We start from the raw sequence: 13250 nt of genomic DNA, 5'->3' as shown, positions 1-13250 counted from the left end.
GCGCATGCATGCAGAAGTTACATTATCGTCTACGAGGTTGCTGTGAGCATATTGCAATCGAAAATTTAAAAGTTTTGTTTGGTGCAATTTTATGATGAGCATAATGTTAGTCTTGCATGCATGCAGTTTGCTCCAAGAAATTGCTGCAACCATTTGCTAGTATACAGAAATCATATCTTGCAATAAAACAAGAGTGCACAAGCTGAAATGTCTTATTTGCTTTGCTGACCATTGATTTCATTTTGACAGTCCTAAATATAAAGTTTTACTACAAGTATCACATAAACTTAACATGATCTAAGAAAATGAGGTCAAGGTCAGATAAACCAAGCCAGGAATACATGTACACCTTACAATCATTCCACACACAAAATATAGATGACCTATTGCTTATGGTATACAAGAAACATACCAACAATGAAAACTTTATATTGATCAATGAACTATGAAAATGAGTGAGATCAAGGACAGATGAGCCTTGCAGGACAGACATGTACACCGTTCAATGTTTCAACTACAATTATTTACAAAGGAAGATAATTCCACTTTTAATATTAAACTTTAATTACTATTTTTAGAACATATGATATTTTCAATAATTTAGAGTTCTTGACAAGTATGGTTATACACATACACATCACTTTGTATTTACAATATCTTAGTATAAATTTCATTAATATATTGCTTGAAATGTATATGGATAAAAAAAATTGTAGAGAATGTTCACCTAAATACACTATTTTTTTGTTTTCTCAAAAGTAGTGATAATCGGGAAAATATAGTTATCAAGCCAGCAGCATAAAGGTTTTAATTGCATGAATGGATAGAGATATAACTATACATGCTCTCCAACTTTTTTGCTGGCAGCATACAAATAATCTAAATAATTACTGGTGTGATATCCGCTGAGTGGAAATAGACTGGAAGATGTAAACTTGTTGGTAACTTTGTCCATTCATAAGTAATTAAATTCAACTTCCATATATCATCCATTATATCTTCTCCGTCAAGTCCACCACATACATAGGCTTCTATAAAATGTATTCAAGAATTACTTCAACATCAGAAGAAAACATCTAAATTCCCCTCTAGCCTATTTTATTCTTTTTTGTTAACATTTTGTCATTTTTAAATTAAAGATAAATCCTTTTCAACATGGAAACTTTCATTCAAATGCAGTTTAAAAATAGGTCAATGTCTCAATGTGACTAAATTTGCTGAAAAATGACTAAGTTCCAAAGTCTGGAAAAATGAGAAAAAAATCCTCAAGCATGATAGCCAGTTCCACAACTTCAACATGTTTGCAATCTCATGCTTCTTGTGAAGTTTTAGGGATCTGGCTTGAAAACTGTAGGAGGAGTTGATTACACAAAACTTATTATGTACCCTCTTTCATAGATTTTGCTGAGAAAGGACTAAGTTTCAAAGTCTGGAAAATGAGAAAATATTCCTAAAACAATTCTATAATACCAGGTGCACAACTTCAACAAATGTACAATCTTCCTGTCCATGGAGTTTCAGGGATCTGGGTTGAAAACTTGTACCCTCTTTCATAAATGTTGCTAAAATTACTAAGTTTCCAAGTCTGGTTAAATGAGAAAAATTCCCCAATAGCAGTGCCCAACTTCAATATATATTAAATCTTCCTGTGAAGTTTCAGGGATCTGGGTTGAAAACTGTAGGAGGAGTTGATTACACGAATTAGTACCCACTTTCCCTCGCCCCCCCCAACATCACCATTCTATAAGCCAGTTTTGGACTTCGTCCAACCCAGCAAAAATTAAAAACAGTTTAAAAATAATAAATAACAATGCATGAAGGAATGTACTTTGCCTAAAAGTGAAAACAGCAAAATCAGAATATGTGCTTATGTAATTATTATAACAAAAATACCATGAGAACTCATAAAATCAAGATACATTATACCTTTCATATGAATTTACACCTGAAAATAAAAATGTTTACTATAGTAAACTACTATCGAACTGATTTTAAATAAAGCTAATACTTATAATCAATGAACACTGCCCTTTCTTGGATCTTGATATCTATATCTTTAACGGGAAGCTTAATACCAAAATTTATGAAAAAAGAGATGATTTTTCATTTCCTATTGTTAATTATCTATTTTTAGATGGTGACGTTCCCTTGTCACCATCTTATGGTGTTTATATATCTCAACTTGTTCGATTCGCTCGTGTATGTAACAACGTATTTGATTTTAACGAAAGAAATCTCTGTATTACTAAAAAATTATTACACCAGGGTTTTCGACATCACGAACAAGGCAAAACATTTACTAAATTTTATCATCGGTACAAGGATATCATTCGTAAATACAACTCAACATGCAGACATCTTGTAAGTTCAGGTATTTCACATCCAATCTTTTATGTTAATATTCTTTACAAAGCACAAAAATGTCAGCATTCACCTCAAAAGCTAACCAAACCTTTAAACAGACTTATTCGGAAGGGATATAGTTACGATACTGTTGTCAGGTCATTAAGGATTGCATATTTTGGTATTAATATTGATTCACTCAGAGGGTCTTTGCATCGAAAATAAACACATTTATTCTAAAACCACTTGTTGGCATGATACGGGTTATGTTCTTCTCGTATATTTTATGATGGTATGATACTAAACCCCTAACGGGAGGGATTGTACTTGATTTTCATATGATGAAGACATAATCTTTCAATCAGTTTAATTGAGGTCTGGAGCTGGCATGTCAGTAACTGCTAGTAGTCCTTAGTTAATTTATGTATTATTGTCATTTTGCTTTAAGTTTCTTTTGCTACCTATTCTGACATCGGACTCAAGACTTCTTTTAAACTGAGTTTTACTGTGCGTATTGCTATATGTTTCTTTATTCTACATTGGCTAGAGGTATAGGGGGAGGGTTGAGATCTCACAAAACATGTTTAACCCTGCCGCATTTTAGCGTCTGTCCCAAATCAGGAGCCTCTGGCTTTTATTAGTCTTGTATATTTTTAAATTTTAGTTCATTTGTATGTTTTGGAGTTTGGACGCCCATTTTCACTAAACTAGTACACATTTTTATTTAGGGGCCAGCTGAGGACTACCTCCGGGTGTGGGATTTTCTCGCTGCATTGAAGACCCATTGGTGGCCTTCGTCTGTTATCTGCTCTTTGGTCGTTTGTTGTCTCTTTGACATATTACCCATTTCCATTCTCAATTTTACATCCTTGGTTTTTGAAACTTTGAATTTAGCAAGTAAGCAACAATCAACCAATCAATCATTGGTTTTGGACATTTTAAATTTGGGTTTATCTTCAAATCAAATTTGTCTAATACATCATAATTCCATTTTTATTTTCGGCAAACAGACCTAATAGTTATGATTTTGAAAGACATTTCCGTTTTTCTGAAAATACACCTTTTCACTTACAAATTATGTATTTAACTTACCATTTCTAAACAATGAACAGCTGTGACACTTTCTAGTTCTAGGATATCCTAAATGCAATTAAAAATATTTATTTAAATTACCATAAAATTTTGTTATATAAATCATAAGTTGTTTCCTCAGTGTTATAGTCCATGTGCCTTATATAAGGGTGTGCTTTGTGAATGTTTTTTTTTTTAAATTTGAAAGCACGGGTTAAAAAAACAAGAGTGCACACGCTGAAATGTCTTGCCTGCTTTACTGACCATAGATTTTATGTTGAAAGTCTTAAAGATAAAGGTTTTACTAAAAGTATCACATAAACTTAACATTTTCAAAGATCTATGAGCATGAGGTCAAGGTCAGATGAATCCTGTCAGACAGACATATACACCTTACAATTTTTCTAAAACACCAAATATAGTTGACCTATTGCTTATCATGCGTGTAATTGAAAAACAGACCAAAACACAAAAACTTAACATTGACCAATGAACCATGAAAATGGGGTCAAGGTCAGATTATATCTGCAAGACAGACATGTACACCTTACAGTTATTCCATACACCAAATATAGCTGACCTATAACTATTAGTATTTGAAAAAAACAGATCAAAACACTAAAACTTAACATTGACCAATGAACCATGAAAATGAGGTCAAGGTCAGATGAAACCTGCCAGACTGACATGTACCAATTATAATCACTCCATACACCACATACAGTTAGTTGACCTACTGCTTATAGAATTTGAGAAACGGACCTAATCAACTTTAACCTTGATCACTGATCCATGAAATGAGGTCGAGGTCAAGTGAACCCTGTCTGGTGGACATGTAGACATTGCAAGGAACATATATACCAAAATATAGATATCCTATTACTCATAATAAGTGAGAAATTCACATGACAAAAAAAACTATAATTTTTTTTCAAGCAGTTGCTGAACCATGAAAATGAGGTCAAGGAGAAGGACATAGGACAGACGAAAACTTCGGAACATAAGGTATCTGCATACAAGGTATGAAGCGTTCAGACCTTCTACCTTCTGAAACATAAAGCTTTATACAAATAGTTTACGCTGCCGGATAGTAATACCTAAGTCTCGCATACTGCGACTTTCGTTGCAGGTGAGACAAAAATTGGATTTTTGTTGGAGATTGTCAAGAAAGGAAGCCTTCTATGGACACCAATTTGAGACCTGCTGGTGTTAAATATATTATATTTTTGTTATAAATAGATATATTTACACTACCATTTTTCCTCTGTTTTCTATTTATAAGTGCAATTGTTTAGTAATAACCACCAACGTACTTGTTTCTTTACACGTGATCTGAATGTTTGAAAAAGTCAGACAGTATCAAACGATTTAGGTATGTTTGAATATATATTATGTGACTGGGTAGATGAAAGAGGTGCCTTAAAGGATATTTGTACACCATAAACTTTCAATATTCTAAACACACAATATCAGATGTTTGTATTCAAAAATAAATAAATCATTTTCATACTTTAATAATTAATATTCCCAGACAAGATCAACAACAACAGATACATAACATATTTGATTAAAACATAACAAGTTTTAAAAGCATATATTATCTTTAGAGCACAGTCAATGAAAAGCACTAAAAGTTCACAAGTCTGGTGATTGAGCACAAATGTTCATGAATACAGTGTCACTACACTACAGTTCGGAGTCATCAGCATCATTTTACATGAATTACATGGAATAGATACCCTTCTATGGTTGAATATAAAAAATCATAAAGAAGATGTTGTATGATTGCCAATGAGACAACTATCCACACGAGACCAAATGACACAGAATTTAACAACTATATATAGGTCACCGTATGGCATTCATCAATTAGTAAAACCCATACCACATAGTCAGCTATAAAAGGCCCCGAAATGACAAATGTAAAACAATTCACACTAGAAAACAAACGGCCTGATTTATGTACAAAATAATGAACTAAAAACAAATATGATATACAGCAACAAACGACAACCACTGAATTACTGAGGCTCCTGACTTGGGACAGACACATACAGAATGTGGCGGGGTTTAACATGTTAGCAGCCACCAAACCCTCCCCCTTACTGGGACAGTGGTGTAACAATACAACATATGAACAAACTATAATAAAATGCTCCGCAGGGCGCAGCTTGATACGACCGCAGAGGTCGAACCCTGAACAGTTGGGGCAAGTATGGACACAACATTCTAGCTTGATACAGCTTTGCATTTGGATTGTTATTAAATATTTGACACAGCATAGGTTTCTGACACAGAATGAATGTGGTCTAAGAACTTAAAAATTTTAAATTGGACATTCACCTATTATGGTCCAATATCCAAAATCTAAATACATGGTTAGATTCAGCATATCAAAGAACCCCAAGAATTCAATTTTTGATGAAATCAAACAAAGTTTAATTTTGGACCCTTTTGACCTCAATGTGGACAAAGTTGATAACGGGGCCCAAAAATCTAAATACATGGTTAGATTCAGCATATCAAAGAACCCCACATATTCAAATTTTGTTGAAATCAAACAAAGTTTAATTTTGGACCCCGATTTGGACCAACTTGAAAACTGGGCCCATAATCAAAAATCTAAATACATGTTTAGATTCAGCATATCAAAGAACCCTAAGAATTCAATTTTTGTTAAAATCAAACTAAGTTTAATTTTGGACCCTTTGGACCTTAATGTAGACCAATTTGAAAACGGAACCAAAAATTAAGAATCTAAATACACGGTTAGATTCGGCATATCAAAGAACCCAATAATTCAATTTTTGATGAAATCAAACAAAGTTTAATTTTGGACCCTTTGGACCTCAATGTGGACCAATTTAAAAACCAGGCCCAAAATCCAAAAACTAAATACACGGTTAGATTCAGCATATGAAAGAACCTCAAGAATAAAACCCCATTGAAATTGGTCAAGAAATAAGCAATTTATACGAAGTATCTTCTTTTGCACAATACTGTGCAATTAAATATTTCTAGCTAATGCACAAAACTGTACAATTGACAATTTCTTGCTATAATGCGCAATATTGTGCTATTGGATATTTCTTGCTATTGTGCAATACTGTGCAATTGAAGATTTCTTGCTATTGCGCAATACTGTGCAATTGAAGATTTCTTGCTATTGTGCAATACTGTGCAATTGAAAATTTCTTGCTATTGCACAATACTTATCATATAATAATTTACACATCCTGTTTGGTGTGTATCTCCTACCATATCATTATTATTTGCTTTTAAATATAAATCAGAAATAACCAACTTAAAATGGAAAATTTTAAAAGAAAAAAAAGGAAAAAAAAAAAAAAAAAGAAACCCCCTCCCCCCAAATTTTTTGAACCCCCTTATGATTCATCACCCCCAAACTCAATCCCAGCCTTCCCTTTGTGGTATGGTACCTTGCAGTACAATTTCAGAGAGATCCATACACTTGAACACAAGTTATTGTCTGGAAACTAGAAAAATGTGATTTTTGGCCCCTTTTTGGCCTTTTTTTGGCCCCAAATTCCTAAACGTTTAGGGCAATTACCCCCAAACTCAAACCCAGCTTTCTCTTTGTGATATGGAACCTTGTAGTACAATTTCAGAAAGATCCATACACTAACACACAAGTTATTGTCATGAATCTAGAAAAATGCTTGTTTTTTGCCCCTTTTTTGGCCCCTAATTCCTAAAATTTGGAGGCAATTACCCCCAAAATCAATCCCAGCATTCCTTTTGTGATATGGAACCTTGTGGTACAATGTCAGAGAGATCCATACACTAACACACAAGTTATGTCTGGAAGTTACAAAAATGCTTATTTTTGGCCCCTTTTTAGCCCCTAATTCCTTTACTGTTGGTACCATAACCCCCAAAATCAATCCCAACCTTCCTTTTGTGGTATTGAACCTTGTGGTAAAATTTCATAGAGATCCATTCATTAAACTAAAGTTAGAGTGCGAAAACCAATGTGTTTTCGGACGACGACGACAACGACGACGACGACGCCAACGTCATACCAATATACGACCACAAAAGATTTTTTGCGGTCGTTTAAAAATCAGTTGGACTAGCTAGCTATTTTGATATCTGTATGCCTTTTGTCTTTTTGTGTTGTGGCTGCTGTTTCATTGAAGAATATATTATACTCTACATCTTTTTATTCATAATTATTGTGGCATTTATCTATTTATGTACCAAATAAAACTTTGAGAAATAAATTTGGATTATCTTTAGGCCACACCAATTCGATTAATAGTTCTTTGGATTTTCCCGCTCCTGTTTTGGAGAAATTGACTTTTCAATAAACAAAAAAAAATAATCCCGCTTCCGCAAATTTTTGGTATGCATGCCGCTCCAAAATTAGTTTCTCCATTTTTTTTTCACATAAACACTTTTCTGTTGCATATAATGCTCCTAGCTATCATTTTAAACGGACGTGTAATAAATCGATTTGTAAATAAAAGGTCAAAAATCGGTATGCCAAAATACAGTTGTGTCAGCTCATAATTAACCGTGGACAAGTAGTTATTGAACACAGTTATCCGAAATGCTTCTCGTTTTACCTTTAAAGACCTGTTCTAGGATGTAAAAATTTAAAATCTTTTGTTAGATGACCACAAACCAGGGACTTTCTACACTAACTTTGTTAATATAGAAAGTCCCTGTACAAACACATCAATATTTGTTAGAGCCATCGTCACCCCCGATCCTTGTTTCAACAGGCATAGACCTATCTCTATCTTTTGGATGAAATGAATTGTAAATTCCCATGAACTTTTTAAAAAATCACGGAAGTATTTGATGTTGTTGAAACCCATATCCCCTTGTTAGTCTTTTGGCATGCAAGCAGAACTCTTCTTTTGTTGGGGGGAATTTAAAGAGTTCCAACGAGACCAAGGTGATGCTGTATTGTGATTGGCATGCTCATAATAATTAGGAGTGTGTAATTGGTTCAACCACTTCTAGTCAAGCTAAAGAGTTTTAAATGCATTACAGATTTTAGGAGCAAAAGGAAAGAGTATTTTGATCAGTAAGAAAAATGCATTTGAATGGGATGACAGGTATTTTAAGGGAATATTTTAATACATTTCGATCTACATGTATAGCAATATAACTATCTTACTTAGGATGTTGTTTTAGTACAAAGCAAGAAATATTCACCTCACTCATTATTTTGATCCTAAATATGCATAAATAGTTCCAACTGGATGTAAAGCAGCCAATAAATAAAGGCAACAGTAGTTTACCGATATTCAATAGTCATAATTCGATTAAGCAAAAACAAATCCGAGTAACAAACTAAAACTGAGGGAAACACATCAACTATAAGAGGAAAACAACGGAACAACAGAAACATTGAACTACAACAATAAACAATCATAACCATATATTGAAAAATATCAAATATCTTTCAGGGGCATTTTTTTGATACATACACATATTTTAATTTTATTCAACATGTGTCATCTACCTAACTAACATATACTTCCTCTTGTAAAACTGCATCTGCTATGCTTCCTAAATATATATGGATTTCAATGAAAATTCACATAGACAAAGCTTACTTGATGAAAATAACCAAAATTAACTAAACCACAGTGAGACAAGAAAGTCTGATATGGTACAGGCACCAATAAATCAAGTTATATGCATTAGAGCATCTGTTGCTCCTCGTTTTTCTATGAAATAACCCAGTTATAACATGTACATAAATTGTACAACTTCTAAATCACACAATTTAAAAAAAAATTATACCGCTCGCTTCACTTATAGAGCACTCGCCTCAAAAAAACTCATTTTCAAGAAATATATAAAAACAAAAAAATAAATCCCTCACTCGCCCCATACTTTTTGGAGCTGTTGTCCGTAGAACTATTAATCAAATTGGTGTGGCCTTAAAGAGATATTTAAGAAATAAATTCAACTGGTTTTAGGTGTAAAAAGGCATTTTTCTCCATTCTCAATTTGAAAACCTTCCAAACAAGCATCACAGCAAATTTTGTTAAAGGCAAAGGACATTAGAAGTCACAAGTAAAAATAGTGAAATTTAGACATTTCCAGACAAAAATCAATTTTTACAACTATTTGTTGTAAAACAAATAACACATCTGTAAAGTTTACGTTTTTTTTTTAATAAGATAACAGATACATGAAGCAGCCATGAACTTATATCATATTGTAGAGTAAAACAAGGGGATGTTCTTAGTCCCACATTGTTTAATCTCTATCTAAATGTCCTTGTTAAAGACCTAACCTATGCAAATACTCAACCAAAAGTAAATGGGGATACTAAACTAACATCATTATTATATGAAGATAACATAATTTTATTATCAGAAACTAAACTAAATATTGCACCAAATGAGTTCAATAAGTATTGTTCTTTTGGAAACCGGTTGTTAACAAACATTGAAAAATTAAAAAAAAGTAATAATAACTCCAATGGAAAATCAAACTGTAATCATTTAAAAATAGAAAGTAAATTTCCTGGAGACATTTAATCATACTATTACCTTGGAGTAACAATCAATTTTAAGGAAATTTGATTTATTAAATTATAGTTTATACACAATACAATGCATCTGTTATCAACGATTTCAGCAGGCAGTTATCTTAGTCTATTCTTAGGTAATTACATAACATTTATTTTTAGCTTTTTAGGAATAGTGCCCTAGAGGGGGGTTAGAGTATTGTTGATGAAATTGAGAGAACGCATCGATGTATCGGATGCAATTACAATCAGCTATCCCACCCACCATCCCCAACTACACCTGTGCATTAACTGGGTATTGATTCTTCATGTTATGATATACATGTATTTTATATATGTTAAGTATTTGAAGGTTTTATTTATAGTTACAGCCAGGTCCATAATATTGAATTCTGATAGCAAGTTCTTGGTATTTCTGTTAAATTCATATAGGTGTTTAGTTTGTTTTTGTTTTTATTCAAGCTGATAAAGTGTTGTTCATGCGATGCCCTCAAGCGTAGTTATAGAAATAGTAAATTTGAAATCGCTATATTCGTTGTTATATTTTTTATTATATTTCTAGTTTGTTAGTTTAAATATATAAATATTTGTTTTATCTCTTGTGTTAGGGGCTACTCATATGGATTTTTTTTTTTTTTTTTTATTATTATTCAAGGGGAATGGCCTTTTTAATTCCAGGGGAATCATACTCCCCCAATTCAATAATACATCAGATAGGTTAATTCCTGTCGAGGAACAAATAGGTATTTTAAAGTAGTATTTTTACTACGCTGGGATCGCCCAGGAGCAATTAGGTTCATTCCTGGGGATCGCCCCAGGAATTAGGTTCATTCCTGCCGAGGAACAAATAGGTCATTCCTGGGGATCGCCCCAGGAATTAGGTTCATTCCTGCCGAGGAACAAATAGGTTCATTCCTGGGGATCGCCCCAGGAAGTAGGTTCATTCCTGCCGAGGAACAAATAGGTTCATTCCTGGGGATCGCCCCAGGAATTAGGTTCATTCCTGGGGATCGCCCGAAACATTTTTTACTAATCGTTTAAGGAATTTTTATTTTTCTCATATTTTGATTAGTTTTAAAAAATTATAAAGTCAAATTCTTTTAAGTGAATGAGTAGCCCCAAGAAAGCCAATAATGTATTATATTGTTAGTCATCCATTGTAGAATTTAGAAATGTACTGTTATGTTACAATTTATTTTAATATTATGTGTAGATTTAGTATGTTTAATATTTTAATAATAAAACATTATTCTTAAATTGTGTTGTGTATAAACAGGCAATTAAAGTCCCTGTTCGAAATATGTAGTAGGATTCCTACTAGATTATAGTAGGAATCTGCCTAAAATTATCAAGAAATCTGAGATTCCTGCTACTTCTTAGGCATACAAGGAAAATTTAAAGTTTTAAACAGTTGAATTTTTCATTTTCCTACTACAAATCCCTGCTATTTAGACCTTCCAACAAAATATTTATGAAAAAAGCAGAAAGGCTTGGATTAATGTTGAGAAGACAACTTCTGAAGATAGTCCCTGCAAACTTATTAAAAACAAAAGTTCCAATCTTTCCAAAAACTAGATGTGCTGGTTAAAGACACAAATGCAGTTTATCACGAAAGTTAGCTGTAATTCTACCAACAGTGGATCAACTGAAATGAAACTCGAACTGTTCCAAATAATTATAGAACAACTAATCCAAGAATTCAAATATAGAAAAATATTCAACGAGTGACTGAACAACACATTAATTCATGAATTCGGTAGCACATGAGTTAATGATCAAAGTTGAATATTTTTCGATTTTCAATTCTGTGATTAGTTATTCTTTTTATTACATTGACCATGGACTTGAAATAAAGTAGAAAATATAAGGAACTATATTATTTTGTTTTCTAAGCATTCTCAATTTGTTTTGATGCAACTTCATCGACAATGTCTTGACACACCAATTGTTGCATGACATCAGAGGAATCAAATTATCGGTTAAAATTTCACTGTGAAATCACGGTATTTCATTGCAACCAATGTAATAATGTTTATTTTCATTTTTAAGGCTTAACAGTTCATGTGCCAAATAAGGCACTTATTTGTCTCTTTTCTTTACAAGCATATGAAAAGATTTATATACCACTTTCATGTAACAAAACAAAATATTCAAGGTCTGATGAATAATTTTTACCCACCACTTTCCATTGAGAAAATGGATGATGTTTTATCATGTTTATTTGTATTGTATGTTGACCTGTTGTAGTGTTCTTCCTTTGTTGCCAGTGAAGGTTTGCTGACTCAGTTTAGTTATAATTCTAACTTGTTTTCTATCTTTTTACTTAACATACCATGTACTTTATCAGGTTTTGTTTGTGTTTCCTGCCATGTACCAGATTGTACTTCATAAGTTGGGATCTTGAAAAATAAAACATAAATATAAAAGTAAATAAATGTATTTATTATCCTGGTGTATTGTAAATAATTAAATTATTTATATCAAATCATAAAAATATTAAAAAAAACCTTTTTAAGGTATTGCATATACTGGCAAGAACAATGAATGAGTTTATACTTTTATCATGTTTATAGGACAATCATTAGATTATGAATGAGGTCTAATGAATTTTCAATTCAAATTGGAAAAGAGTTGTTGCTGATGAGATAGGGAATTTCCATCTTAAAATCAATTGCCCAGCTTGGATCAGAATGCTGGTATTTAGGCATTCCAAAAGACAATTGTATCAAACTTTTTTACTGATGTGTGTGTCCAGTGTAAATGTTGAGTTTTTTCCTATGTTGCATGCAAAAAAAAGAATTCTTTATGTTAAATGTTGTATCATGAACATATTGTTTTATAAGTTTTGTAAACATATATATTGATGCAGATAAGATGACAAAAACTTTAAAATCATTTTAGTTCTTAAAAGTAGATGTTTTGGACAAAGTATTATGACTCAGACTTTCATAGGTAAAACTGAATATTTTTTTACAACTATGCTACAGGTAACACATTGGAAAATCAAAGAGCTGATAGCTCTGAGGTGGAAGAAGAAACATGAAAGAATAACTTCAATTACAATGAAAGCAGACCACACCAACCCAGCCTGCTATGTGCCATTGTTGCTTTCGACGTATTTTTTTCTTCCAAAATAATACACTTACAACATGGACTCGTGTCTCCACCAAAACAGTCTTTAGATAAATTGCTTCGCTGAGCGCAGCTGGATACGACCGCAGATGTCCAACCCTGAAAAGTTGGGGTCAAAATGGACACAATATTCACGCTTGATACAGGTCTGAATTTGGATTGTAACTAAATTTTGACACATAATAGG

The 13250-nt window shown here is 32.6% G+C and overlaps 1 protein-coding gene across 4 annotated transcripts in view; it reads right to left on the bottom strand.

Moving 5' to 3' along the window:
- LOC127702419 (kelch domain-containing protein 10-like) overlaps positions 1 to 13250 on the bottom strand; it is a 174687-nt gene that overhangs the window by 34803 nt on the left and 126634 nt on the right. For all 4 annotated transcript variants that reach the window (XM_052206636.1, XM_052206644.1, XM_052206623.1 and 1 more), the window contains 3 exons: positions 12264 to 12330; positions 3436 to 3483; positions 892 to 1031 (listed from right to left, as the gene is read on the bottom strand). In XM_052206636.1, the coding sequence (XP_052062596.1) occupies positions 892 to 1031; positions 3436 to 3483; positions 12264 to 12330 (255 nt within the window). The remainder of the gene's footprint in view (positions 1 to 891; positions 1032 to 3435; positions 3484 to 12263; positions 12331 to 13250) is intronic.

The sequence above is a fragment of the Mytilus californianus genome, unplaced genomic scaffold (genome assembly GCF_021869535.1).
Source record: "Mytilus californianus isolate M0D057914Y unplaced genomic scaffold, xbMytCali1.0.p SCAF_1, whole genome shotgun sequence".
NCBI classification, from domain to species: domain Eukaryota; kingdom Metazoa; phylum Mollusca; class Bivalvia; order Mytilida; family Mytilidae; genus Mytilus; species Mytilus californianus.
This window is presented reverse-complemented; position numbering and strand designations above follow the sequence as displayed.